At 52.9% G+C, this 27688-nt stretch overlaps 1 protein-coding gene and 1 non-coding gene across 3 annotated transcripts in view; one reads left to right on the top strand and one right to left on the bottom strand.

The window, feature by feature from the left end:
• Positions 1 to 27376, top strand: part of ALPL (alkaline phosphatase, biomineralization associated) — a 64372-nt gene extending 36996 nt beyond the window's left edge. For both annotated transcript variants that reach the window (XM_060141181.1, XM_060141182.1), the window contains exons 2-12: positions 7604 to 7767; positions 12332 to 12451; positions 12764 to 12879; positions 14104 to 14278; positions 15061 to 15236; positions 18459 to 18602; positions 20498 to 20567; positions 22685 to 22819; positions 24892 to 25083; positions 25552 to 25671; positions 26372 to 27376. In XM_060141181.1, the coding sequence (XP_059997164.1) occupies positions 7707 to 7767; positions 12332 to 12451; positions 12764 to 12879; positions 14104 to 14278; positions 15061 to 15236; positions 18459 to 18602; positions 20498 to 20567; positions 22685 to 22819; positions 24892 to 25083; positions 25552 to 25671; positions 26372 to 26637 (1575 nt within the window). In that variant the 5' untranslated portion in view covers positions 7604 to 7706 and the 3' untranslated portion in view covers positions 26638 to 27376. The remainder of the gene's footprint in view (positions 1 to 7603; positions 7768 to 12331; positions 12452 to 12763; positions 12880 to 14103; positions 14279 to 15060; positions 15237 to 18458; positions 18603 to 20497; positions 20568 to 22684; positions 22820 to 24891; positions 25084 to 25551; positions 25672 to 26371) is intronic.
• Positions 6304 to 6377, bottom strand: TRNAR-UCU (transfer RNA arginine (anticodon UCU)). The gene has a single exon. It is a non-coding gene; the product is annotated as a tRNA-Arg (tRNA).
• Positions 27377 to 27688: the final 312 nt, after the last annotated feature.

Genomic DNA, 27688 nt, shown 5'->3' with positions numbered 1-27688 from the left:
CCCTAAAGATGCAGTGGCTTGGCAGCAGGCAGGGCTGACGCCAAGCCTCCCCAGGCACTCCCGCCTCTGTTTTTTTGTCGAGATGGGGTGCTGTCTGCAGCGGCTGGAGGTCTGAGCCTTGCTCTATGCCAGCACCTGGCCTACCGCCCTCTGGGGAAGTCCCTTCTTGGGTCTGACCTGCAGCCTACTCTGACAGCACACACTCCTTCCAGAGCCCTTCACCCAGAGGCTGCTTTATGGCAGCCATAAATGACTTCCATCAGTGAATGGATAGAGTCCCGACCAGCAAGGCTTGCCGGAGGCACTGGGCGGTTCTATGTTCCCTCTCTCTGACCCTGCAGGTGAGATGTTCCTGGGCTGACCTTTAGTGGCACTCCCTCCCCGAGCAGCTGCTGCAGCCCGTTTGATGTTGCAGGACCCCCTCCAACTCCCCTCCCATTCCCCACTGAGGGAGACTGTGTCTGTCCTCCTCCGCACTGAGTCCTTAGTACCTAGAACAGAGCCAGGTACATAGCAAGTATTCAGTAAATGTTTGGGAATAAAGAATAAATGGACAAAGAGGAATGAACAAGCTTCAGGTGGGGAAGGACTGGGCTGGGGGAGGGGAGCCCCATGGACTGTCCTCCCTCCCATTTCACCCCTCCTGGGCTAAGCCCCAAAGATTAACCCCAGGGAACAAAGCCAGGTCACCGCCACTGACCCAGAGCTTTGGAGCAGACATCCAAGGCTACTGTGACTAGGTGTTACAGGTTGTGCTGGCTACTCCGTGGGGCTCTCTTCACCCAAGATGGCCCTCCCGGCCCCCACCATGGACGTGGTCCTCACAGCGGTCCTCAGCCTTCTCCTCCTGGCGCTGACCTTGAGCCTGGTCTGCTTCTTCACCTGCCGCCTGGCCAGGCCGCTCAGGTAGAACTCACCCCGGCCCGACTCCTTCCTCTGCCAGATCTCCCGCCCTAAGTTCATTTGGCTTCTGTTTGCTCTTGAGGGATAGTGGAAAGGTGGGCGCCGGTCTCTCTCCCTCTCCGTGGTGGGGAAACTGAGGCCCAGAGAGGTTGAGTCAGCTTGGGATCGAATTGCACTTGGCCATGGACGAGCTGAGATCCTTTGCTCGGTTTCCTAAACGGTAAAACAGGAGTTAATAACACTTGTGAGGATCAAGTGAGATGCCCAAGAAGTGGTAGTGATTCTTATCAGTCCTATGGTTCTGTCATTTGTCCTGGACCTTTTGAGACCCAGCCCAGGGCTGGCTTTCTGCCCAGCTCCAAAGGGCTCCAGTGCCCTCTGTCCCAGGATGCTGAGTCAGTCCCCAGGGGCAAGGCCCAGCCTCCGCTCCCTCCCCTGACCTGCCAAGTGGCTGTTTCTCCTCCAAGGCCAGAGCGCAGCCAGGGCTTCTGCACACTTGTCATGAATAGTCAGGGCATGTAGCTGGGAGCCTGGCAGAGATGGTTCGGCTGGGAGGTGGGGAGCGATGGGGCTGGCACTCACCCGGAGGCTCCATTATGAACTGGTGGAGCGTTGGCAGAGGGTGGTGGGCAGCTGGGGCCCCTCAGCCCCAGGCTGGGCCCCACGGAGCCCAGCATCTAGGGCTGCCGGAGAGCGGACCTGGAGCCTCTGAGTAGGGACGGGGGCCGTGAAGGGGAGCCAGCAGGGGAGACTCTGGCTCCTGACGGGTTTCCTAGATTCTCCTTTCCAGGCAGAGGCAGTGGGAGAAGGCACCTGAGTGTCTCCACAACAGGCCCTTCTCAATGCCACATCTCTGGGGCCAAAATTCAAAGCATTCCAGCCTGAATCATGGAGCTTTTCATGAAGTTAGCATTTTCAGAGCTGACTCTATGTGCACGGGGTTGGGAGTCGGAGATGGAGAAGAGATGGTCTTTACTCGCACACAGTGTCGGGCTAGCAGAGAAGAGAGACAAATGAGAATAACCGTGCAGGGCTGGGCGAGCCCTTTAGAGCTCCTGGAGCCACGCTTCACTTTTATTTTTCCTTATTTATGTGTTTGCTTTGGACCTTATTTATGTGTTTGTTTTGGACCTGCGGTGCAGAGGGTTGAACAAGTCATATTCCTCAGTGCGTGGGGTACTATCATGAGCTCAGTTTTTGTTTTATTTGCTCATTTTCCCCTTCATCCCTGCTCCCCAGTACCAATCCCACCACCCTCCAAAGGTCTTCATGCTAATATGCTTTATTTAATATGTTGTTGAATTTATAAGTGTCCTTGCAAGTAACGCTGTGTTGTGTATATGAGTGTGGTTTACACTGACATACGAACTACTGAAATCCTGTGTTTTTAAACTCCACCGATCCTACTGTTTTACTTCTAGTTTTAATACTCCTGCCACATAGTTATTGCCCCACCACTCTTTATAACTTCCTTCCCCTAGTTATGGACCTAGAGGTTGCCCCCAAATCTTCTAATCATACGCCAGTGTTAAAGGGAACACGCCAAAAGTTTCTTCAATAAATATGATCATTCTGTAGGGTTTTTTTGATATATATAAAGTCTTTATCAATTTAAAAATATTATTTCAATTCCTGGTTTTCTGAGGGCTTTTATCATATAGTTCTGTACACCCCCATTCCCTCTTCTTAAATGATCTTGTAAGTTTGATTAAGGTTTTAAATGCCACCTTTATGCCCAGGGTTCCCAAGTGTATACCTCTAGCCAAGAACTCTTTCCCGGTTGCCAGATGCCTATATGCAACGGTCCGCTTAACATCTCCACTTCATCTTAAACTCAACATGTCCAAAACCACGTTCCTGATTTTCCCCACCAAATTTACTCCACCTCACACCTCAAAACACCGCCCCAAATGCTAAAAGGCTGAATGCTTTTCCTCTAAGATTAGGAACAAGGTGAGGATGTCCACTCTTCCCTCTCCTATTCAGCATGGTGCTGGAAGTCCTAGCCAGCACAATAAAGCAAGAAAAAGAAATAAAAGGCATAAAGATTGGATAGGAAGAACTAAAACTGTCCCTATTTGTCAATGACATGATTGACTACACAGAAGATGGCAAGGACCCAGGTTCAGTTCCTAGTCAGGGAACTAAGATCCTGCAAGCTACGCAGCACGGCCAAAAAGAAAACAAAACAGAAAAGGGGCTTCCCTGGGGGTCCAGTGGTTGAGACTCTGCACTTCCACTGTAGGGGGCAGGGGTTCGATCCCTGGTCGGGGAACTAAGATCCCACATGCTGCATGGCGTGGCCAAAAGAAAAAAAAAGCAATGCTATTTTAATAGCTTCCCCCAAAGTGCAATACAACAGTATAAATCTAACAGGATCTGTATGATGAAGACTATAAGATTTAAACGCACAGAGAGACATACTGTGTTCATGATTGGAAGACTGAATATTGTCAAAATGCAAATCTTCCCCATATTGATCCACAGATTTAATACAATATCAATCAAAACTATACTGATGGGGCTTCCCTGGTGGCACAGTGGTTAAGAATCCTCCTGCCCATTCAGGGGACACGGGTTCGAGCCCTGGTCCGGGAAGATCCCACATGCAGCGGAACAACTAAGCCCGTGTGCCACAACGACTGAGCCTGCATGCCACAACTACTGAAGCCTGTGCACCTAGAGCCTGTGTTCCGTAACAAGAAGCCACTGCAACGAGAAGCCCGCGCACCGCAACAAAGAATAGCCCCCACTCACTGCAACTAGAGAAAGCCCACGCATAGCAACGAACCCAACGCAGCCAAAAATAAATAAATAAAATAAATTAATTAGTTAAAAAAAAAAGCTATAGTGATGGAGAATAGACCTGTGGCTGCCAGGTACAGGCATGGGCAGCTTCTGACTACAAAGCGAAAGCACAAGAGAGTTTTTTGGGCTGGCAGAGCTGTTCTCTATCCTGATTGTGGTGGATATCCATGTGGATATCCATATCCACGAATCTATCCATGTGTTAAAGTTCAGAACCTTCATCCTGTAGTTGGTGAACCTGTAGTTGGTGATCCCACCCTTGGGGGATCACCGTGGTAACCTCGTTGCTAATTTTGTAATTGGCAGCTTAGTGGTTAGAGTTCAGCTCTGCTACCTGCTTGTTTGTAACCTTGGGCGAGTCACTTTTCGTTTCAGAGCCTTGTTTTTCCTGTCTACAAAGGAGCTCATACAGCTCTGTTTGTCTACCACATAAGTTATTATGGTGAACATTTTATCAGTGTCCTTTAGGGATTGTTCATATAATCTCTGAGAGAGTAGTGTTTTCATTTTATTGAAGTATAACATACATACAGCAAAATGTCTATATCCTCAATTGACAGCTTGTTGGATTTTCAGATTGAGCCCACCCATATAAGGCAGAATGCCTTTTTTTTTTTTTTTGATGTTCAATATTCACTTTCTTGTCGCTGCCATAACAAATGACCGCAAACACAGTGACTTAAAACAATACAAAGTTATCCTCAGTTCTGGAAGTCAGGAGCTCCAAGAGAGTCTTTGGGGCTGAGAATCAACACATTGGTGGGGCCGCTCCCTTCTGGGGAGGCTCCAGAGGGAATCCACTTCCTCGCCTTTCTAGCTTCTGGAGGCTTCTGTATTTTTTGGCTTGTGGCCTTTTTCTTCAAAGCCAGTCGCTTAGCATCTTCCTTCTATGAATCTTCTGTCCTCACTCAGCCTTCTCTTCTGTGTCAAATCTCCCTCTGCCTTTATCCTGTCTTGTAATACCCTTAGTTGGTTTTTATACTTTTTAAAAAATTCTTTTAAATTGAAGTATATAGTTGATGTACAATATTATGTAAGTTACAGGTGTACTGTATAGTGATTCACAATTTTTAAAGGTTATTTTCCATTTATAATTATAAAATACAGGCAATATTCCTGATGTTGTACAATATATCCTTGTAGCTTTTTTTTTTTTTTTTGCGGTACGCGGGCCTCTCACTGTTGTGGCCTCTCCCGTTGCGGAGCACAGGCTCCGGACGCGCAGGCTCAGTGGCCATGGCTCACGGGCCCAGCCGCTCCGCGGCATGTGGGATCCTCCCGGACCGGGGCACGAACCCGTGTCCCCTGCATCGGCAGGCGGACTCCCAACTACGGCACCACCAGGGAAGCCCTGTAGCTTATTTTATACATAGTAGTTTGTACCTCTTGATCCCCTACCCCTATATTGCCCCTCCCCCCCCTTGGGTTTTATACTTTATATCAACGATCCCCAACCTTTTTGGCACCAGGGACCCATTTTGTGGAAGACAGTTTTTTCACGGGGAGAGGGGAAATGGTTCAGGTGGGAAAGCGAGCGATGGGGAGCAGTAGATGAAGCTTCACTCGCTCGCACGCCGCTCACCTCCTGCTGTGTGGCCTGGTTCCTAACAGGCTGAGGACCAGTACCGGTCCGAGGCCCGGGGTTGGCGACCCCTGCTTTATATCATTAGAATCACACTATATATACTCTCGGGTCAGCTTCCTTCACTCAGCCTCACCTTTGCGGGATGCATCCATGTTGGTGTATAGAGTTCTCAATTATTCATTCTCATTGTTGTGTGTGGATTACCTTCTTGTGAACCCATACAATGGATTTATCCATCCTGCTGAAGTTGGACAGAGTTTTTAAGCCATTATGAACAGGGCTGATATGAACATTCTTATATATTCTTTTGGTGAACACATGTACATTTCTGTTGAAGTTAAATGGGTCAGAGGGCATGTGTATGGTGTCACCTTGGTAGTACTGTCAGTTTTCCAAAGTGGTTGTACCAATCGACACTCTACCAGCAGTGAACAGATGCTCTGGTAGTCCCAATTCCTTGCCAACACTTGGACTTTTCTTCACACACAAAGGGAGGATTTGGGGGTGATTCCTCCCTACCTCCACTTCTTAGAGCACTGACTTTCAACTGATGATGTAAATACTTCCTATGCCAAGCCCTGGAGTGGAAACGAACAAGGCAAAGTCTCTGCTCTTAGAAGCTCCCAGTAGGTGAGATGGTAGGTGAGATGGACCAGGAAGGAATTACTTTCAAAACAGAGAGGTACATGCAGTGATTGTATTGATATTGTATATCAATTTAATAACTTTTTTTCTGATGTTAGAATTTACTCTAGTAATGTTTGGAAACTAAAGTAGACTTAAAGAATTAGAAGTCATCTGAAATCCCACCACTCAGAGTTAAATGCTGTTAGACGTTAGATGAAAGGTATTTCCTTTCAATTCCTGTGCTTTCCTTCCCGCCACCTGTCCCTGCCCCAAGCCAGGTTTTTAAGGAGCCAGGTGGACAAGGAACGCAGTAGAAAAGCGCCAGAGTGCACTTAAAAAAATTTTTTTTTGGCCGTACCTCATGGCATGTGGGATCTTAGTTCCCCAACCAGGGATCGAACCTGTGCCCCCCTGCAGGAGAAGTGCAGAGTCTTAACCACTGGACCATCAGGGAATTCCCTCCATGCACATTTTTAAGGTTGAATCAAAAGCCCTTTTTCCAGTTAGAGTGGTTTCTTACCTAACAGCCCACTCTGTCTAATGGTAGAATGTTTTGTATCACTGCCATTTCCCACAACAAATGAAATGATCATTTTTATCTTGATTTTGGTGGAAATAATAACATTATTTCCCAGTGAAACTCTTACCATTTAAAATTCCTCATCTTCCAGTAACATTTATACACAACATGGTTAGTATTTACATTTCGCAGCTGCCAATGGGATTATCCCATGTGATCCTAACAGGATGACCACAGTTTAAAAACATTCTTAGGCCATTAATACATGCTCATTTTAGGCAATTTGGAAAATTCAAAAAAAAAAATTAAAGAAGAAATAATCATTCACAGTCCTACTGCCCAGAGAAAACCAGTTAACATTTTGGTGTATTTCCTTCCAGTTTTTTTTTAATAACATTTTAAAAAAAAATTATAAAGGTAACATCTCAACACAGAAGGAAAATTTGGAAAATGCAAAAAAGACAATGAAAAAATAATGAGTCATCTAAAATGTCACTGCCCAGAAATGGCCACACTTATAAGACAATCTTTTCCTGTATGTCCCTCCTATAGTTTTTATATCTCTCGCCATAAATGACAAGCTGTAGAACGTAGCAAATACAGTAAGAGCAAATGTAGGTGTCCCTGTAAGAAAAGGTGGACTCTTGGTTTTGTCTCTGATGTGCTTGGGACATGGGTAATTCAAGGCTAAAGGCTGATGTTCTAGAACAGTGCTTCTCAAAGTGGGGTCCACGAGCCAGCAGCAGCAGTAGCTGCAGCACCTGGGAGCTTGTTAGAAATGCAGCTGGAGTCTCTGGGCGAGGGGTGGAGGGTACTGGAATCTGTTTCAGCAATCCTTCTAGAAGATTCTGATGCATGCTGCAGTTTGAGAAGCACTACACAGAACGTGAACTCTGGTGGATTCTGGGCTTCAGGTGGATTGAAAGTGGGAATTCACTTGGGAAAGGAGAAGGAACCGCTTTGCAGCATGGAACTCATTTATGCCTATACAACTGTTTATGTGATGAAGCTTCTTGAGGGAGGGACCACCTAGGCTTTGCATCTAAATGCCTAGTGTCTTGTAATAGGTGAATAATGAATGAATCAACGAATAAATAAGTGAATGAACAAATGAACTCTGGAGCTGTGACCTTCATGTCTTTTTTTTTTTTTTTTTCTAGGATTGGAACATCAATTAACTACTGACCACTGGCAGCCCACCCTTCCCACCCATATCCATCATACCTCTGGGCTCCAGAGAAAAAGCAGGTCTTGGAGTGCACCATGATTTCACCATTCTTAGTGCTGGCCATTGGCACCTGCCTTACCAACTCCTTAGTGCCAGGTAGGATTGGGGGCAAGGGTGGAGGGAGGGGGAGACATGGTGCAGGTAGGATAGGATGAGGGCAGTGTCTGTTCAGGGTCATAGAACCATCCAAAGTATTTAAGAGCTGGAAACAAATGTTCAGAGCAGGAAATCCCAGCCTCTACACATGCTAGTGTTGGAAAGGTCACTCTTTTCCCCTTTTTATTATTCTTTAATTGGGGTTTCTATTCTCTCTTAACTCAAAGAATCTGAAATAGAACTTTATTCTATAAACTCTTCCAAGTCGCGGTATGTTAAGTCTCCTGTTGGCTTCGTCTGCTTAACTCTCCCTCATGATAGTACATTTCCTTATATTTTGTAATTCTTGCTTGTAAACTCACCTTCAACAGTTCTTTTGTTGTTGTCGTTTTGTATTTGTTTCCTGTTGTAAACTCGTACAAAAGTGTTTCTACAGTGCAGTATTGTGTTTGATTCTTCAACTAATTCTATGAGAGTACTTACGTTAATTTCTCAGTTTTTGGTTCTTACACTATAAATTCAGGCGCAGATTTGGAGTTGAGTTCACATTTTGATGACTGGCTTTCTGTCCCCATCCCTTCCATAGCTCCCAGGCAAAACATGTACCTGAAAAGTTTCAGCCTAGACTTGTGTTTGGTCTGACACTGCAAGGGTCCTTCGGCCTCAGCTCCTGTTTACCTTTCTGGTTTTGAATACCCTCTGAATTTCTGCCTCCTGGGGGTTTCCCTTCCCCCTTTTCTTCCTTTTTCAAGTAATATACTGTTCTTGATTTTTTTTTTTCAACATTTTAGTGTCTGTTGTAGGAGGGGAGCCCTCCTTGGCTCAGTCCATCATGTGGCTGGAAGTCCCCACTTGCCCTCCCTGAACCTTAATTTCTCCATCTGTCCAGTGGAGATAATCATCTCTCCTCCTTAGGGCTGTTGTGGGAATTATAAGGGACAGTCACAGTGCAGGCAGGGAGTGGGTGCTCGTAGGAAGAATATATTTCAGCAGATGAGGGAATTGGGATTCAGAGAAGGGACTGGCCCTCCCAGGTCACACAGCAAGTCAGTAGCAGCCCTGGGGACTGAACCTGAGCCGCTAGATTCCCAGGCCACTGCTCCCTCTGCGATCCCATGATGCCTTTCGGCTTGTGTCCTTGGGGGCCCAAGGTCACTCTGGGACCGAGTCCCTGCTTTCTCAGCACTCACAACCCACCTGAGCAAAAGGTGAGCAGATGGATGAAATGTGAGAAGACGAAAAAGTGACAAAACGAAAAATCTTCAAATATTCAGCACTTCAGTTTTTTGCATGTTTCATTTTAGTCATTCTGATGGGTGTGTAATGGTGTTACATCATGGTCTTTAACTTTTTTTAAAAAATTAGGTGTAACTTACAGCAAAGTGCACAGATCTTAAATGTATAGCTTGATGAGTTTTGACATATTTTTGTACCCATGTAACCATCACTGGGATCAAGAAAGAATATTGATCATGGGACACCAAGGGCTTTCCTGTGCCCCTCCCAACCACTGCCCCCGCCCCGCCCTGCCCCAAGCCAGAGGAAGTGATTAGGCTAACTCCTGTCACCTTAGTCGAGTTTTGCCTGTTTTGAGCTTTGTATAAATGGAGTCATACAGTACGTACTGACAAGCACTCTTCACGTAGCATTCATTACAGCACGAGCATTTCTGAGTGTCATTTAATGGTCTCCAAACACAATGGCCTCCTGATACTCACTTGTCCAAAGCCACCATTGCTTAAACCAGTCCTCTGACAATAAAGTCAGTTTGACACCCACTGAACCCTTCTCGGACCCTGGGATGGTGCTGGTGAAAAAGACAAGGGCTCTGCCCGAGTCCCAGTCCTTCAGGGAGCAGGCACAGCAGGGAACTGGCAAACGGGTAACAGGGCTTACCTGGAGAAGTAGCAACGGGAATGGGGAGGCTGATGGCAGCCCAGCCCCGGGGGTGCTGTGCCAGGTGCTGGGGGAGGGCAAGGTGGGTAGAAGTTCATCACCACCCAGATGGCACCCAAATGGCCAAAGAAGCTCCTTGACCAAAGCCCTGGCACCATGGTATGTGGGAGGAAGGCGGGAGGGAGATTGAAACCCGCCCAGAGCTAGTGGGATCCCTGATGAAAACCACTAGCCCAGGGAGTTTGCAGTTAGCAGATGCAAACTGTTACATGTAAAATGGAGAAACAACAAGGTCCTACTGTATAGCACAGGGAACTATATTCAATATCCTGGGATAAACCATAATGGAAAAGAATATGAAAAAGAACGTATCTATGTGTATAACTGAGTCACTTTGCTGTACAGCAGAAATTAACACAACACTGTAAGTCAACTATATTTCAATTAAAAAATAAATTTATAGGACTTCCCTGGTGGCACAGTGGTTAAGAATCTGCCTGCCAATGCAGGGGACATGGGTTCGAGCCCTGGTCCGGGAAGATCCCACATGCCGCGGAGCAACTAAGCCCGTGTGCCACAACTACTGAGCCTGCACTCTAGAGCCCGTGAGCCACAACTTCCGAGCCCATGTGCCACAACTATTGAAGCCCGCGCACCTAGAGCCCGTGCTCTGCAACAAAGAGAAGCCATCACAATGAGAAGCCCGCGCACCACAACGAAGAGTAGCCCCCGCTCGCCGCAACTAGAGAAAGCCGGCATGACACAACAAAGACCCAATGCAGCCCAAAAATAAATAAATAAAATAAATAATAAAAAATAGATAAATAAATTTATAAGAAAAGCTTATATTTGGAAATAAAACAAACCCAAGTTTAAAAAAAAAAAACACTGGCTCAGGGCACTTGCCCAGGCTTTACCTCACTTGATCCTAGAACTGCCTGCGAGTAGCTATGTCCTCCTATTTTTCTGGGGCAGGAACTTGCCTAAAGGTGCACAGCTGGATGGAAGGGCCAGGGCTCTCCGGGCTCCAGCCAGGGGCCTCCGCCCGTGAGGTCTGAAATTGGGGAGCTTCAGAAGAGAGATGTGGCGCTGGGGGGCTGCCAGCGTGAAGGTGGGGGACTAAGGGATCAGGGTGGGGATGGGACCTCTAGGGGGAGGAGTGGGGCGTGGTAGGTCCCAGGCTTGAGGTGGAGAACTGCTTCCTTCCATCTCCTTGCCTGCGCTACCTGCCCCAGGCAGGAGCACAGCCATGGAGATGTGTGGGTTCCCCTGCAGCTCAGTCTCAGAATCCTGTTTCCTCATTCCGCAACGTGGAGGAAGTAATGGTAGCCACCCTGTAAGGCTGGGGGGAGGGGAAAGCACTGTTGCCGTGTACGGGGCACTTGGCACGAGCCTGGGTACCATGAGTGTGTAAGAAAGGAGAGCTGTGCTCTTCACCCGCACAGCATGGGCCTGAGCTGGGCCAAGGGATGAGGCCTGTGTCTTCAGCCTATGAATGTGTAACATGGCCTTGGATAGGACCCTCCCACCTCTGCTGGCCTCAGCCTTCCTTCCATGCAATGGAGGCCACTGAAAGAGAGAATCCCCAAGGAGCTCCCCTCTCTAGGCTTCTGTATTTCGATGGGCAGGTTTGATGGGGCCTGAGTACAGAAGACAAACCAGCAGATGGTGGCAGGGACCCCCACCCCCGTGGAAAGGGATCCTGGGCCTCTGCTTGTATGAAAAGGGGATTCCAGGACTTACTGGGGTGGGGGGGCATCGATCCTCTCCTGTGGGTCAGGTGTGTCGCTTTCCTTATCTAAATCCCGCCCTCGTGAAGACCCCGAGAGGAAGGTACAAACACCTGCATCTGACGGGGAGGAGACTGAGGTCCAGGGAATCACTTGTCCACACAGCTGCTGCTTGGCACAGATGCGGTTCTAACTGAGGACTGTCGGGCACTAGAGTGTTCTTTCCACTGGAGAATTGACGACTAGACTCATGGACATGAGAGAGAGAGAGGAGAGGGCATTCCTGGTTCCCAATTTTTCTCAAGATTAGGGACACAGAACGTCTTTGCTAACTTATCCTTACAGGAGTGAGGCTGTTCTTGGCTACTTTAAGTTTGATACGTTAAACAACAGGCAAGTCTTGCTTTCCAGCACAGCTAAATAGCTGTTGCTAAGTCAGGTTCCTGCGGAGCCTACTTTAATGAATAAGCCAAGCAGGGTTTATAATTGATGGCTGGATACATCTGGGGGCTCCTGCAGTTGGAAGTAGTTTGTTCTCTTGAGTGAGTTAAACATCACCCTCCTAATTGTGCTAGCACAGTTCATGTGCTGCTGTAGCACAATGTCTCTCTGCTGGGTGGAAGGAAAGAGCGTGGGCTTTGGAGTGAAGCCCAGCTCTGCCAGTGTCTGCCAGAGCGGTGTGGCCTTCTTGGGCAAGTCGCTTGGTGTCTCTGAGCCTTGGTTTTTCCAGTCTCAGCTGTAGGGTCCACAGGCTCGTTTGGAGGATGGGACTGGCACAGGTTTTGCAGATCTCACAATGGCTGTCTGAGATGGACAACTACTGCTTCCTCTGCCGAGTCCAGGCAGCCTTCTGCAATGAGAAGTCGGTGTCTGTAGTGGCTGGGGATGGGAAGCTGCCCCACCCCCTCCCAAATAACTCTGCCTCTCTGTCGGTACAGAGAAAGAGAAAGACCCCAAGTACTGGAGAGACCAAGCTCAGCAGACCCTGAAAAATGCCCTGAGGCTTCAGACTCTCAACACCAACGTGGCTAAGAATGTCATCATATTCCTTGGAGATGGTGAGGCCTGGGGGCCAAAGGGAGGGGCTGGATGGGGGCCCAGGGAGCCAGGCAGAGGTGAAGGTGGCTGTGTTGTAGAGGCTGGGGCCCTGGGGGCATGTTGAAGAGGATGGGAGAGCCGGGCTGTGAACCCCAAGGGTCTCGGGAGGGAAGGAGGAAAGGGACCACCCAGTCATGCTCTGGTGCCCACTGCTCAGCCTGCCTTGGCACCTAACTCTAGGGAGCTCTGGGTGCCCAAGAGAGCTGATTGGAGAGGCTGGGAGCCCGAGAGACTGAGCCCCCCTGACCCCCGTTCCCCACCCCCCGCCACAGGGATGGGCGTCTCCACGGTGACGGCGGCCCGCATCCTCAAGGGTCAGCTCCACCACAGCCCAGGGGAGGAGACCAGGCTGGAGATGGACAAGTTTCCCTACGTGGCCCTCTCCAAGGTGAGCTCCAGCCCCAAGCCTCCCACCTCTCAGGAGGAAAGGGCAGGGGAATGGCATTCGCTGGAGCCCTCAAACCTGCTGGCAATGCAGTCAGCCCTCCCGGGGGCTCTGTGGCCCCTCTGTGAATTGAGGACAGTAGCGGCTGCTTCCTAAGACTCTGGGGATTTCCGCTCATTGATTTCAAAATCTATTGACACATGACATACATAGAGAGAAGTGCACCGGTGTACAGAGTGAATTTTCACAAACTTGGCACGTGTCTGTATGTCCAATATCCAGGTTGAGAAACTGAACATGACAGCAGCCAGGGGTCCCCCCGCACCCCGCTCCAGTCCTTGCTCCTTGACTTCTAACACCATAGCTTAGCTGTTCCTGCCTTTGTACTTGACGTAAATGGGTTCACGCAGTGTGTACTTTTTGCATGGGGTTCTGTTACATTCGTTCTCTCCCAAGGCGGCTCAGATAGAAAGTGGTAGCTTTGTTTCTGGTGTTGTAATTGCTGGTGGCCGTGGTGTCACATAATAAAGGTCCTTTAGACCTTTAGGCCTTTAGGCCTTTAGACATTTAGGCCTTTAGACCTTTAGGCCTTTAGACCTAAAGGGCCTTTAGACCTAAAGGCCTTTAGACCTTTAGGCCTTTAGACCTTTAGGCCAGGCCCTGGGCTCCCTTCTGGGGGAAAGCAGGGACTGTAATGTTTTCTGGTCTTCAAGGAGCTCTCAGGCTGGTGGGGCAGGGAGACGGGCAGATAGTTTCAGACCAGAGGTCTGAATAGTGGGGGGGGTCCCCATTTCCCCATCCTAGATCCTGCCTCCCCCTAACTTTCCCTCCCCTTCCCCAGCCTCCCTCACTCCCTCAAGAACCCCCTCCGTCTCCCTTCTCCACGGCTCACCTGCCTCCCCCTCCCCCTTACTGGCTTCTGCAGCCCCAGACCCAGAGAGAGCTGACCCAGCCCCCATTTCTCTGCCAACCGAGTCTCCACATATTGGAACATTGCGTTCCCGCCCCTTCCTGCAGTGGCTGCCAGGGCACCGGGCGTGGGCAGGAAGCAGGCAGCTAGGTGATCCTGTGGCTCTGGGGGGACCTCGGTGGGTAGCAGGGCTCGGCCAAGGCCACGGGAGGCCTGTGTCTCCCTCATGCCCAGGCCCCATGGTGTGAGTGGGGGTCGGAGGGCAGCAGAGCGGGCCGAGGCCGGGCCACCTCCCGATCCTCCTTTCCCGCCTGCAGACATACAACACCAACGCTCAGGTCCCTGACAGCGCGGGCACCGCCACCGCCTATTTGTGTGGGGTGAAGGCCAACGAGGGCACCGTGGGGGTGAGCGCAGCGACCCAGCGCACCGAGTGCAACACCACTCAGGGCAACGAGGTCACCTCCATCCTGCGCTGGGCCAAGGACGCAGGTGAGTGGGGTGAGTGGTGGGGAATGGGCCTGGCTCTGTGGCCTGTCTGAGCCTCTTTCCAACCGTACAATGGGGAGAGGGAAGAAGAAGATGCTCTCCAGGGCCCTTCCAGCTCTGAGGTTCTGGGCCTCTGTGAAATAGTCATGGATTCCTTTCCATGACAGTGAAAGCTAGTGGTTTAGGGGGTCACTCAGGTGTGCGTTTGCTCCCAGCTCATTTCCCTGAGTCTATTCCTTTGACTATGAAATGGGCATGAAAATGTAGCCCCCTCCCAGGTTTAGTGTGAGGGAGGTCAGGAACGAGCCCAGCACTGTTCCCGTGGAAGTCCAGTAAATGTCTACCCCTTCTCCCTTCCTCCTGGGAATTGGGAGGCCCTGGCACGTGCCCCCAGGGACTTTGGAGTCAGGCTATGAGGCTGGCTGACATAGGTGACGGAACCACACTCCACCTGAGAGCCCTTCGGAGGGGCCCTTGTGTTCCTGCAGGGCAGTGGGGGGGCTTCCTGCAGGCTGGGGCTCTGCAGGGTCCTTGGTGGAAGGGAGGGCTCCAGCCCAGGGGCTCACAGCTCAAGGGCCCTCAGGACAGGGGAGGGTCACAGAAGCAGAGTATCTGAGCTGCCGGGATATTTGGAAGCCACCAACCCCACCTTTAGTACGGATGCGGAGACTGGGGCCCAGTCAGGCAGCAGAACTAACCTGTCTTTAGCTAGGAGAGGGAGGGGGAAGACAGCTTGGACACGCCCATTTCCAGGCGAAACCAACCCCTCCTCTCCCACACCCCAGGGAAATCCGTGGGCATCGTGACCACTACGCGAGTGAACCACGCCACCCCCAGCGCCGCCTACGCCCACTCTGCTGACCGGGACTGGTACTCGGACAACGAGATGCCCCCGGAGGCCCTTAGCCAGGGCTGCAAGGACATCGCCTACCAGCTCATGCACAACGTCAGGGACATCGAGGTGAGTGCGGGAGTGCAGTCAGAGTAGGGGCTTGTGGGTCCGAGGCCTCAGGCCTAGACTGGCCCGGGAAAAGCAGTTTGGCCTGGCTCCCCACACACCTGGGAGGGCTCCCAGCCCATTAGGGGATTTGCGGTTGGGGCAGGGAGGCACTGTAGGATTTCTCCGCAGTGGGGCTGAGGGATGAATCCTGATGTGGCCGCCACCACACCTCAAGAACCAGACGCCCAGGGATTATTCTGTAAATTGGAAACTGGCACTGCACTGGAGCGTGGGGGTGACACAGTGCCATCTCAGGGGAGTACCTGCCCTGTACATTCCCACATGCACAGACAGGCACGCGTCCCGTGCACTCAGGCAGCATGCCCAGAGAAAAGGTGGTGTGGGCCGTGGTTAGCCCGAGCTCTTACTTTTAAAACTTGGGTTCCAATCCTTGCCCTGCTGTTTGCTAGCTGTGTGACCTTGGGTCAGTTACTTAACCTCTCTGAGCCTTCCCTTCTACAGCCCTTTTGTGAAATGTACCTACCTTATAAGCCCATTGCAAGATCTAAATAAAATAATCCCTGTAGAGCTTAGCCCTGGGCCCAGTGCCGAGTGAGTGCTCAGAAAGTGGCAGCATTTATGCACGAGCAGCCTCATGTCCCTGCCCTGAAACACCAGCTTTGACATACGGGGCAGGCTCAGCACATGTGCACCCCAGCATTGTCCACCTGATGTTCAGATGGGTCCCTACTCTCTGTTCTTAAATGAGAACCTCTGACTTGTTCCCTTTTCAGACTCTTGTTACCTACTGCCAGGGGCTGGTGAGGGAGTGAGGGGACTTCGGCCCCCAAGCCTAGAATGGGGGTTCAGTGAGGCTCAGAGAGCCCCCAGGTCCCTCCTACCCCTTACCTCTGTTTCTACCCCCACCAGACAAACTTCCTGGCTCCCAGACCCACCCTCTGCCCCCCCCATGCCATCCCCCCAATTTCTAAGTGCCACCTGGCCCCTCTTCCAACCCCTTGTTTTTCTGAGCAGTGGACTGAGTTGCCCCTCTCGGGACACGTAGTCCCGTTGATCGCTCCTAGCAAGCGACCGTGTCAGGCAAAGCCGCCGTTCTGACTTTGCCTGTACCCGACTCATGTCCTGGGACAAGTCGCTTCCCCTCCCCAAGCCTCAGTGTCCCCACCTGTGCAACAGGGGCCGAGAGCCCCACCTGCCCCCTCCCAGGGCCGCTGGAGGCTGAGATGAGGTCATGGACGTGAGAACATTTGTTGTACAAGCACAGGGTGTAATTACGGGGCTGCTCTTGAGAGAGATTTGGCAGCGACAGCCTGAGAAGGGGACAGGAGCTTAAATGAAGGCTTGGGGGGGGGGCGGTGGGGGGAGGGGTGTTAACTGGGTTTAGGGGGGTGGTAAGCCACAGAGGCCACTGGGGGATGAGCTAGGGCGTGAGTGTGGAGGTGGGGCAGCTGTGAGGATTGCCCCTCCTCCCTTTCCTCTCTCAGCCTCCTCGTCCTTCCCTCTCCCCTCTGCCCCTGCACCAGCACCACCCCAAAGCCCCCCAGCCCCCAGGCTGTACATGAAACAAAAATCCTAGTGTCCGCCCTGAAAATAAATATCTTTTGCTAAAAAAAAAAAAAAAAAAAAAGAAAAAGAAAAATGAAAGACACAAACCCAAACCCCAAAGCCAAACAGCAAGTCTGTTATTTGGGAGTTTAATGAGTGTGTGAAGTGCGTGCTGGGGCTGGAAATGATGAGGCTCCAGGCAACAAGATTGGGGGCTTCATTTTCCATTCTGGAAATGGCAAGGGGTCAGGTTCTGTGGGAACAATTGGGGGGGGCGGGGGACCAGTGACCCGGGGTCCCCTTCTCCTTTTTTAACAGCCTGCCCTGCCCCCAGAGCTCCTGGCTGGAGCTGGCAGTGAGGAACTTGGAACTACTTGGATCTCTACTGCTTCTGGCCGTTGAGAATACCTTCCACGGGAGGCCAGCCCCAGGTGCCGGGACTGCACTGCGTCACTGCATTTCCTCCTGGGACAGTCCAGTGGCTGGGACGGTCCCGTGCGTGGGCATTACTGCCATGTTATAGTTGAGGAAACTGAGGTGCAGAGAGCTTAAGTGACAAGCCCTTGGTCAAGATGCAGGAGAGTCAAGATTCAAACCCAAGTCTGACTTCAGAGCTCTTTCTGGTTCCCCAGGATCCAGGCTGGTCCTGGGGGCCAGCGTGTACCCCTCACCTGTACCACCTGTACCACCGGCCTGGACTCCTGGCTCCCCCTCCACCCTGTGGAACCTGGGTTCTGAGGAGGGAGCTGGAATGGAAGGTTGAGAAGGGTGCGCATGAAATGCCAGTGGATCTGAGGCCAGCCGTCACTGGGTCTGCTCTCCCAAGGTGTCAGCCAGGGGCAGCGGCCTGGGCTGACGCCCATGGTGACAGGAGGACACCGGTGCGGTGGTCACTGCGGGCGGCGGCTAGTATGCTCTTGGCCTCCATTCTAAAAATAGCCAGGACTTCAAACACGGACTCCCCAGGAAAACAAACAGTCCCGCGTCCGTCTGCCCAAGCGGGTCAGCACAGTGGGTAAAATTAGCCTGGCGGTGACTACACAGACGTGAGCACTGGTCCTCTGTTTGCCAGGCTCCCAGCTGGGCTGCCCCAAGACCTCCCTGGCTGTGGGGGGAGGAGGCTCTCAGAGTCCCCATCCTCAGCTCCATGGACGCTGCCGGGCCCTGGTGCCGGGGCTGGAGGAGGCTCGGGTTTGAATCCTGGCTCTGCCCCTCACTGGCCGTGTGGCCTTATGGGAAAGAAATCACATTTCTACACCCATTTCTTTATTTGGAAAACAGGTGACACGGGTTCCCTTACAGCCTTGGTATGACGTTGAATAAGATCATGTATCTCAAGTCCTTAGTGCCTGACACACACTCTGTACACGGTATTATTCTCACAGAAGCCCAAGTTATGCGTCGGGCTTCTGGAAAGCCGAATAAGGGAGGTTAGCTCCAATATTTCACCCAGAAGCCCAAATCACAGTCCCAATAGCCTCGTGATTTCATCCCTGCCCCCGAGCTGGAGACGTGGAGGCTCGGGGAGGGCAGCATGGACTGAAGCCAGGACTCGCCATGCTGGAGAAGCTTCCACTCCACCCGCCGGGCCTCCAGGAGCCCAGCTCTCCAGGCGGGGCCTCTGGAGCCTCTGGATGTCATGGCGCCCTGGGCTCCTCATGGCTGTGTCCCCTTTAGGTGATCATGGGGGGCGGCCGGAAGTACATGTTCCCCAAGAATAGAACCGATGTGGAGTATGAGATGGACGAGAAGGCCAGGGGCACGAGGCTGGACGGCCTGAACCTCATCGACATCTGGAAGAGCTTCAAACCGAAACACAAGGTAGCCTGTCCGGGGGCCTGATGGCTGCAGGGTACGCCTGCAGTGGGCAGGGCTGCGGGAGTCCTCTCTGAATCCGTGTTCATTTCTGTAGAATGGGGTCATAATTCTTACCTCAGCGGGCTCAGAGGGCCTTACAGATATATGAATGGCACATAGTAGGTGCCCATCAATTCCTTCCTTCAAGACCACAGTGAAATACCTTCAGGCGGTAAGGAGGAAGGCGGGCCAAGGATAACCTGCAGAGACATTCAGTCCACCTGCACCCCTACTGTGTGCAGGGCCCCTGGCTAGGCATGAGGTCCAAAGGATGAGTCAGATGGTTAAGGAAACGTGGAATGCTGTGTGCTTGGATGGCGAGACGCCCAGGAGCTACGGGAACCCAGAGGGGACAGAACACAAGGGTGGGGCTGAGAAGCCCTGACAAGGGGGAGGAGGGGGAGGAGGCAATATTGGGAGGGTCTTGCAGGCAGAGGTGGCAGGGAGGGGCCGGGCCGGGCACGTGCTGGCCCCCCGGAGCGTGGGAAGACCTGGGCGCTGGCTCCCTGGAGCAGCCCTGACCCTTAAAATCCGTCTGCCGGCCGCTGGGCCTGGGGCAGCTGGGGTCTGGAAATGACTGCGGTCAGGGCTGAAGACAGTGGGAAGCAGCCTGGCAGCCACTTTGATGTCACTCTGGGGTTGGGTTTCTGAGGGTTCCAGGACTGGCCCCCGGGGAGGCCTTGTGGGATAGGGCTGGGCCAAGAGCGAGGTGGGGGGTAGGGGCTGGGAAACGGCCCCCCGGGGCTGGTAGGGGTGGGACTGAGCTGCTTTGAACCTTTCCCACTCCTGAGTCAGCTCAGGCTGGACCAGAGCCCCATCCCAGCCCGAGTCAGAGAGACACCGCCACTCCCAGCCTCAGTTTCTCTACCTGGAACATGGGACCGGAGCTTATAATTCTTCTTGCCCAGGCAGGGGGCTTACCCTGGAACTCAGTCTAGACACCAAGAGGGAGAGAGGCACCCACATCACTGGAGCGAACAGGGTATCACTTTGAGGTTTCAGATAAGCCACACATTCTTTGCAAATCGTGCCTTAGTATGGGCTAATCTGTGTGTCTCAGTGTCCCCATCCGTAAAATGAGAATACAGTACCTACCTTGGGTGGGTGATGTGAGGGACAAATGACATAACGTAGGAGAATCATCTCAGTGAAGGAGGGGAGCTCCACTTTCTTAGCCTTCCCACCCTCCTTCCCAAAGCAGCCCCTGAGGTTCAGAAACCTCTGATCCCAATGCCATTGGCCAGAGAAGGCAAGGGGCTCTCTAATGGACACACAGCTGATTCCCGGTAGTTCGGGACCCCCCGGTCTAGGCCTGAATGGTACCATCACCAGGCAAGCTGGCCAGCCCTTCCCATGGCCTCTATGCCCTGGGGAAACAGCACTTCCTTTATCTCCCCCTTGGATGGGGTCCCCAGGGCAGAGCTAGGGCTTTGCTTCCTCCCTGGCTCTCCACAGCTCTCAGAATACACAGAGCCCATACCTCTCAGTGGGCACTCAGGGCCGCCTGTGATCTGCGCCTCCCTCTTTGCTCCCTGATCCCTCCCCATGCTTGGAACTCTGCTCCCTGACCCCAGGCTGATCAATTCCTGCTTGTCCTTCAAGGCCCCATTAGGACATCAGGAAGCTCTCTCTGATCCTGCCTCAAGGCTCACAGTGGTCTCTGGTCTCCAAATTCTCATCTCCCTGCATTAAAATTTCCCGTTTATTTGCCATTTCTTGAAGGCAGGGATGGTGGGTCTTCGGGGAGGGATTTTAAATGACTGAAGAGAACCAGTACATGCCGCAGACTCTGAGACCAGCTGGGGTTAGTCCTTCCGACTTCCCCAGCCCCGCATGGCTGACACCGCCCTCCTTCCTAGCACTCTCACTATATCTGGAACCGCACCGAACTCCTGGCCCTCGACCCCTACACCGTGGACTACCTCTTGGGTAAGTGGAGGGGGGTGGAGTGGACATCCAGCTGGGTGCCCCGGGGACGAGGTCCCAGGCTGCCCCGCTACTTAGGGACCTTCGCCCTCAGGCTCCAGGACCTGGGAGGGGTGAAGGAGGGGTTCTGGTTCATAGAATTAGACCTGAAATCTGCTGGCTGTGCAGGGTGAATAGCTCCATTGAGCACAAAGGGAAACAAAGCTCAGAGAAAGGAAGCGACCTCTGGCATACCACACAGCCAGTTAGAATTAGGGCGCAGGTGAGTTTGAACCCTGGCTGGAGCTGGGACTTAAACAGATCCTAGACTGAGGAGCAAGGGGACCCAGAGCCAGCCCTGCTGCGTTGCCAGGGCAGAAGCCAGCTAGATTGTCGCCAGTGGTCTCGACTGGGGTGGGGGGGGGTACCCCCATTTCCCCAGGGAGTGGGAAACAGGTGTGGGGCCTGGGGGCGGCTCCAGGCCAGGTGGAATGAGACCCTGAGTGCCACCATGCAGACATCTGGGTCCTCTTTCCCTTCTGGCTATTGGGCCAAGCAAGTGGTGGCAAGACCTCCTGCAAATCTTTCTCAAGGAGCACAGCCCCTGGGTCCTGGGTGTGTCACTGGAAGTTATGGGCTTAGAGCTGGGCACCTGGAGGATCCCTCAGATACACACACAGCTCTCTACTTGCCTGGCTCACACAGCACACACCCCATACCCCACACTGGCTGTGTAGAGTTATGCATGTACCCATGGAGCAAGAAAGTTCTGTTCATGGATCTTAGAGCCAGAGTGCTGGGTTCAAATCCAGCTCCTACCACCCATGAGCTGTGCAACCTTGGGCAAGTGATTTCTCCTCTCTGTGCCACAGTTTTCTCTTCTATAAAATAAGGATAATGAATCCTCCGTAAAATGGGGATAACAATAGGGCCTACCTCAGGGTTGTCATGAGGATTAAGTGAGCTAATATATAAGTTACCTGTTGCTGCATAACAAATTATCCCAAAACTTTACAGTTTAAAACAACTGTAAAGTTGTTTTATTTATAATGATTGTTGAACAATTTATTCCTTCACAGTTTCTCTGGGTCGAGAGTTTGCAAGTGATTTAGCTGGGTCTCTCATGAGATTGCAGTCATCTGAAGACTTGTCTGGGGCTGGGGCTTCCGAGGTGGGCCACTCACATGGCTCATAACTTGGTGCAGGCTGTTGGCAGGAGGCCTCAGCTCCTTGCCACATGAATCTCTCCATTGAGTTGCTTGAGTGTCCTTACAACATGGCGGCTGGCTTCCCCCAGAAATGTAAGAGTATGCAAGGCCGAGGCCACAATGTGTTATGCCCTGGCCTGGAAGTCACACGCCATCATTTCTACAGTGTTCTGTTGGATACACCGGCCAGCCCCAGTCCGTGAGGGAGGGGCACACACGGGCATGAATTCCAGGAGGGAGGGTTATTGGGCACCATCTCGGAGGCTGGCGCCTAAGTGCTTCCAAAGCGCATAGGACAGCGTGTGGCACAGAGTAAGCACTCTGTTCTTCGGAGCCCTTGCTTGGCTGCGTGCAATTATGGAAGGGCAAGGTGTTCTGGAAGGACATCCAGGACTGGAAGCACCAACCCAGTACTTGTGGAATCTTGTGACATGGGTAAGAAATGGATCACTCTCCTTACTTCACAAGGGAAAAAACCGAGCTCGGTGAACAGAAGGGACAGTGACCCCAACCCTTCTTCTGTTTCACTGCACAGGGCACTGAGCCCTTCAAGGCTGACCTGTAAATGACATGTAAATACACGCCCAGGCTGCCTTGTGGAGGCCAGGACACAATCCTCTGCCATGTCCAGGGTTCTATGGGCTCAGGGTGGGCTGACGGATTGGAATCCCAGGTCTCCCACTTAGCAGCTGAAAATAGCAAGGTACTAAACACCTGAGGCTCAGTCTCCTCCTCTGTGAAATGGACACGGTGGTCCCTCTCACCATGGCGTGGCTAAGAAGATGAAAGGAGGAAGTGCGCCCAAAGCACCTGGCACAAGTCAGGCCCGCAAGCACCACCCAGATGAGCTTCCATCCCCCCACTTTACCCCCAAGCTGTGTGTGGGGAGCCTGTGCTCCCTGAGACACCCACATCCTCCCGGGTCCTCCTCAGGTCTCTTTGAGCCAGGGGACATGCAGTATGAGCTCAACAGGAACAACGTGACTGACCCTTCACTCTCCGAGATGGTGGAGATGGCCATCAAGATCCTGAGCAAGAACCCCAAAGGCTTCTTCTTGCTGGTGGAAGGTAGGGGTCCAGGACCTGACTGCAGGGCCACTTCCCTGGCAGCTTCCAGATGGGTTCAGGGGTAGGGCGGTCCAGCTCTCAGAACTGTCCAGTTTGGGGATGAGCAGGGAGATTCCTTTAGGGAGATGGGTTGTGGAGGGAGGGGGGGAAAGGGGGTGGTGCTGAAGTTCCCAGCCCAAAAAGCAGCTCTCCTCTGGGCGTGGAGATGGCACATCTGGCTTACTAGTTCAGGAAGGCTTCCTGAGAGAGGAGGCAAGTTTCTTCCTTTTGGAAATACCTCCCCAAGGCCTGGCTCTGGAGGGGTGTGCAGGCCCCTCAGCTTCACTCCTCCCAAAAGACAAATCAGCAGGCCCGGTAGACAAATGTGCTCTTAGCAGCTGCCTGGCTGGGCCCAAGGACGCCGGCCCAGGGTCCTCCTCTGTAGGTGCCCATCGGTCTGCAGGAACCCTCGCAGCTGGACAGCAGACCTCTGATGTTACTGGGCCCGTGTAGGAACAAGGTCAGAGAGGAGAAGGCCCAGGGCGGGCCCTGGGATATCCCGGGGTCCCCTGGGTTGGGAGAGCCAGACCCTTCAGGAGGCAGCGGTGCTGTATGCCGACATTCCTGGGGTTTCCCAGCACTGTTGTGAGGCCCTGGAGTCATTGTCCTGATGCTGCCACCCACTGGCTCTGTGACCTCTACCTGTACATTTCTGTAAAACGAGGCCAAAAATAGACCCCCTCTCCAAGAAGGGTTATTAGCATCCATTGAGTTCAGAGACATAATGTACTTGGAGCAGGGCCCAAAAGAGAATAAATCCTTTATGCTTCTGTTATTATCATTATTATGATTACACAGTAGCTAAGTCAATCACAATAGGAAGTGAGAGGAAATGATAAAGTTTCCAGAATCTTCCAAGGTTCTAACAACTATTGTCTTTCATGTTCTAAATGGACACACGCACACGGACGTATTTGCACACATCCTGTCACCACACATACGCACACGCTCAGGCCCCTCCGCCCTCCGGAGGCCAGCGGCCGCCAGCCCAACTCGGCGGCTTTCTTGCCAAGCCCCGGGGTTCCCACTGAAGCACGGCGGTCTCGGCCTGGCCCTGAACGGGCCTCTGATGCCTAAGAACCAACCAGGAACCAGTGGTGAGCACGGGCTCCCCCGGGAGCGGTCTTCTTTGTGAGCGCGGCCAAGACTGGGCCTGCCAGACCAGCTGCTCCCAGAGCCACAACAAAGGAGGGACCCACCCTGCTAGCCTGCCGGGCCAGAGTGGTGAGGCCCAGGCTAGCAGGAAGGAGGGCGGCCAGGCCCCCAGGCTCAGGAGCCTCAGAGATGGGAGTGTCCACCAGGCATCGTCTTCCTGTTAGAGATGGAAGGTGTTCTCCGAAGTCACACAGCCTTAGCCGTGACCTTTAAGCCAGGCTTAACGCCAGGCCTCCTGTGCTCGTCTGGGGAGGTGGCATGAGGTGCAGGCTTCCCCGGGCCTTTATGGAAGGCTGCCGTAGGCACTGCCCAGGCATGGAGGGTTTTTCCCCTTTAGGAGCGTGCTTAACCCTCGGAGGGGATGTATTCAAAGCGGAGATGGAAAAACAGGGCTTTACAGCGAGTCACGCCTGAAATCAAATCCTAGCAGATCCCACCTTGGACACATCACTTCCCACTCCCGGCCTCAGCTGCTCCATCTGTAAACGGGGCTAATCATACCCATCTCTGCCCACGGTTGTTGTGAAAGGGAAACAAGACATCAGCGTATGATGCCTGGCACCTAGTAGCCATTCAGGCATGTTGGGTCCCTTCCCTCCCTCTCCGAGGTCTTCAGGGACCCCGAGAAGCTGAAGAAGCAGTGCTGGGAGCCGAGTGGGGTGGTGGGGCTGCTTTAAGCCCTGGCTTTGCACTCTCCATGCGTGGGCCTGTGGTCCAACAACTCGCCTTCGGAGGCGCTGTGAAGGTCAAATGGCTGTGTCAAGTGCCTCGTGTGGTGCCTGGCCCAGGGGAGTCCCCTGGCCATCATGGGATGGGAATTGGAGGTCAGATCTCCTTCCCTGCCCCCTCACGGGAGGCCTTTGCCTTGGTGTCCCAAGGGGGAAGGATTGACCACGGGCACCATGAGGGCAAAGCCAAGCAGGCACTGCATGAGGCGGTGGAGATGGACCGGGCAATCGGGCAGGCAGGCGCCATGACCTCCGTGGAAGACACGCTGACCGTTGTCACCGCCGACCACTCCCACGTCTTTACCTTTGGCGGGTACACCCCCCGTGGCAACTCTATTTTTGGTAGGTGGGCCTCCATTGGGGTGAGCACTGGGCACTCCCAGGGTCTGCCCTCTGGGAGCAGGAGTGGGGTGGGAGACCTGGCAAGCCCAGGGCCTGGCACGTGTGAGACTCAGAATTGGGCAGGGAGGAGAAGTCACTGACAGGTGGGGGAACACAGGATGGGGGATGGAGTGAAGTGATGCCTGGGTGGGTGTATGGGTGGCCACCTGGATGATGGATGGGTAGAAAAATGAGAGGGAGGATGGATTAATGGACAGGGGAGAGGAGAGAATGGATGGATGGATGGAAGGATGGAAGGACAGACCAACAGATGGGAGGATGTGGGCACAGTGAAAACTGAAGGGTGGCTGGTTGGAAATAAATTGGGTTTGGAAGGCGACTTCCTTGAAAGGGGACCCAGAGGTTGCCAAGCTGGGGGCTGGGGACTGTACTCCAACATGACCCCTGGACCAGTGCCTCCCTGTGCAGGTCTGGCCCCCATGGTGAGTGACACAGACAAGAAGCCTTTCACTGCCATCCTGTACGGCAACGGGCCTGGCTACAAGGTGGTAGGCGGTGAGCGAGAGAATGTCTCCATGGTGGACTACGGTAAGACTGCAAGGCCCAGAGTTGGGAGGGGACAGGGCACCCCCTTAGGGATGAGCTTGGAAACAGTGTAGTCCTGTGGTTAAGGCTCGGGGGGGGTGTCTCAGAATAGCCAGGACTTGAGTCAGAACAACCTTAATTTGAATCCCTCCTAAAATCTAGCAGCTCTGTGACCTTGGGCAAATAACTTCACCTTCCTCAGCTTCTGTTTCCTCCATATCTACCTCCTAAGTTTGTCTGAAGGACTAGATAGATCTGATGAGCTTAGCGTGGTGCCTGGCATGTGTAGGTACTTGCTATGTTACACTGTCATTTTTACTGGCTGTATAATATTCCAGTGTGTGAGTCTTCCCAGTCTGCTTATCCAACTCCATATTGTTGGATGTTTGTTCATGATGTCCCCAGGGGTCCCTGGGGGCCTAATGGCACAGCCAATGGTAAGAGGCTTTCCTGGGTTGACTCTTCCCTTCTAATCCAGACGGCCCGGATGAGGTCTGGGGGTTGAGAGTGCAGGCTTCTGTGTCAGAACAGACTCAGGCCCAAATCCTGTGGCCTGGTGTGAAATGACTTCCCTCCAGAGAGCCTCAGTTTCCTCTTCTATAAAATGGGGGCATTCAAGCCAACCTGGAAGGGGCACGGGGAAGCTACTGCATAGTGCCAGGCCCCTGATAGGCTCTCAGCAAGTGTTTCTTCTGGCCCGCAGCTCACAACAACTACCAGGCACAGTCCGCCGTGCCCCTGCGCCACGAGACCCATGGCGGGGAGGACGTAGCCATCTTTGCCAAGGGCCCCATGGCACACCTGCTGCACGGCGTCCACGAGCAGAACTACATCCCCCACGTGATGGCTTACGCAGCCTGCATCGGTGCCAACCGCGACCACTGTGCCTCCGCCAGCTTGTCAGGCAGCCCCTCCCCAGGCCCTCTGCTGTTCCTGCTGGCCCTGCTCCCCCTGGCCATCCTGTTCTGAGGGCCCAGGGCCTGGGCATCTACCAGCCCACGACAGATGGCTGGCCTCCCTCTCCAAGTGCTGCCCACCCCCGGCAGCCCACACCTCAAGGGGCGGGAGGCAGAGGCCTCCACAGCCTCTGCAGCTGCCAGAAAGGGGACCCAGGAAACCAAAGTCTGCCTGCTGCCCACCTCGCTCCCCGCTGGAAATCTCCACCAGTTGCTGGCCTCCAGCCTCTGCCCCCACCCGCTGCCCCTTTGGCCAACAGGGTAGGTTTCTCTTGGGCAGGCAGAGAGCATAGACTGCAGAACTTCTCAAAGCATCTTATTTTTCTAGCAGACGTATTTCTCCAGACCCAGAGGCCTTAGAGCTTCTACAGAACATTCCGGATCTGACCCTCCCACTCCCCTCTCCTTCCCTCTGGAACCCACCAGGCCCCACCAGGCTCATGTCCCTGTCCCCAAGCCCAGTCCTAACTGCAGGGGAGACCAAGTCCTTCTCCTCAGGATGGGGGTTTGCTCACTCACTCATTCCAAGGCCGCCTGGGGCTCCCAGGAAGTCAGCTCCTGGGACTGGCCATCCAGCCCAGGGTGGCCCAGGCTGGGAAGGGCAGCCTGGCAGAGCAGACACTTCCTAGCTCTGAACACACATGCCAGCTCCTCTCTGAAGTGACTCTCCTGTTCGGAGCAGCCAAAATTTTTTCTCTTTTTGATGTTGGTTAAAAGGGAACACAAAACATTTAAATAAAACTTTCCAAATATTTCTGAGGACAGGACTGAGTCTTTGTGGTCAGTGAGGAAGAGACTGAAATAAGATCATTTCTCTGGGAAGAACTGGACTCAGGGCCCAGGAGCACAGGTGGGGTTGGATGGGGAGAAAGGGGTCTCCTGCTGACCTGGGAACTTCACCGCTCATTACCTGGGCGACTTTGGACAAAGTCCTTTGTGTCTCTGCCTCTCCATTTCCTTATCTGTAAAATGGGAGACAGTCCACTCTGGGGCTGCCATGAGGATTAAAGAAGACTGCCTCTGTGCCCTGAAACCCACGGCAGGAAGGCCTTCAAGGGCCCTGG

This window comes from Lagenorhynchus albirostris, chromosome 2 (genome assembly GCF_949774975.1).
Source record: "Lagenorhynchus albirostris chromosome 2, mLagAlb1.1, whole genome shotgun sequence".
In the NCBI taxonomy this organism is placed as follows: domain Eukaryota; kingdom Metazoa; phylum Chordata; class Mammalia; order Artiodactyla; family Delphinidae; genus Lagenorhynchus; species Lagenorhynchus albirostris.
Note: the sequence above shows the minus strand (reverse complement) of the source record. Positions and strands in the feature narration are given on the sequence as shown.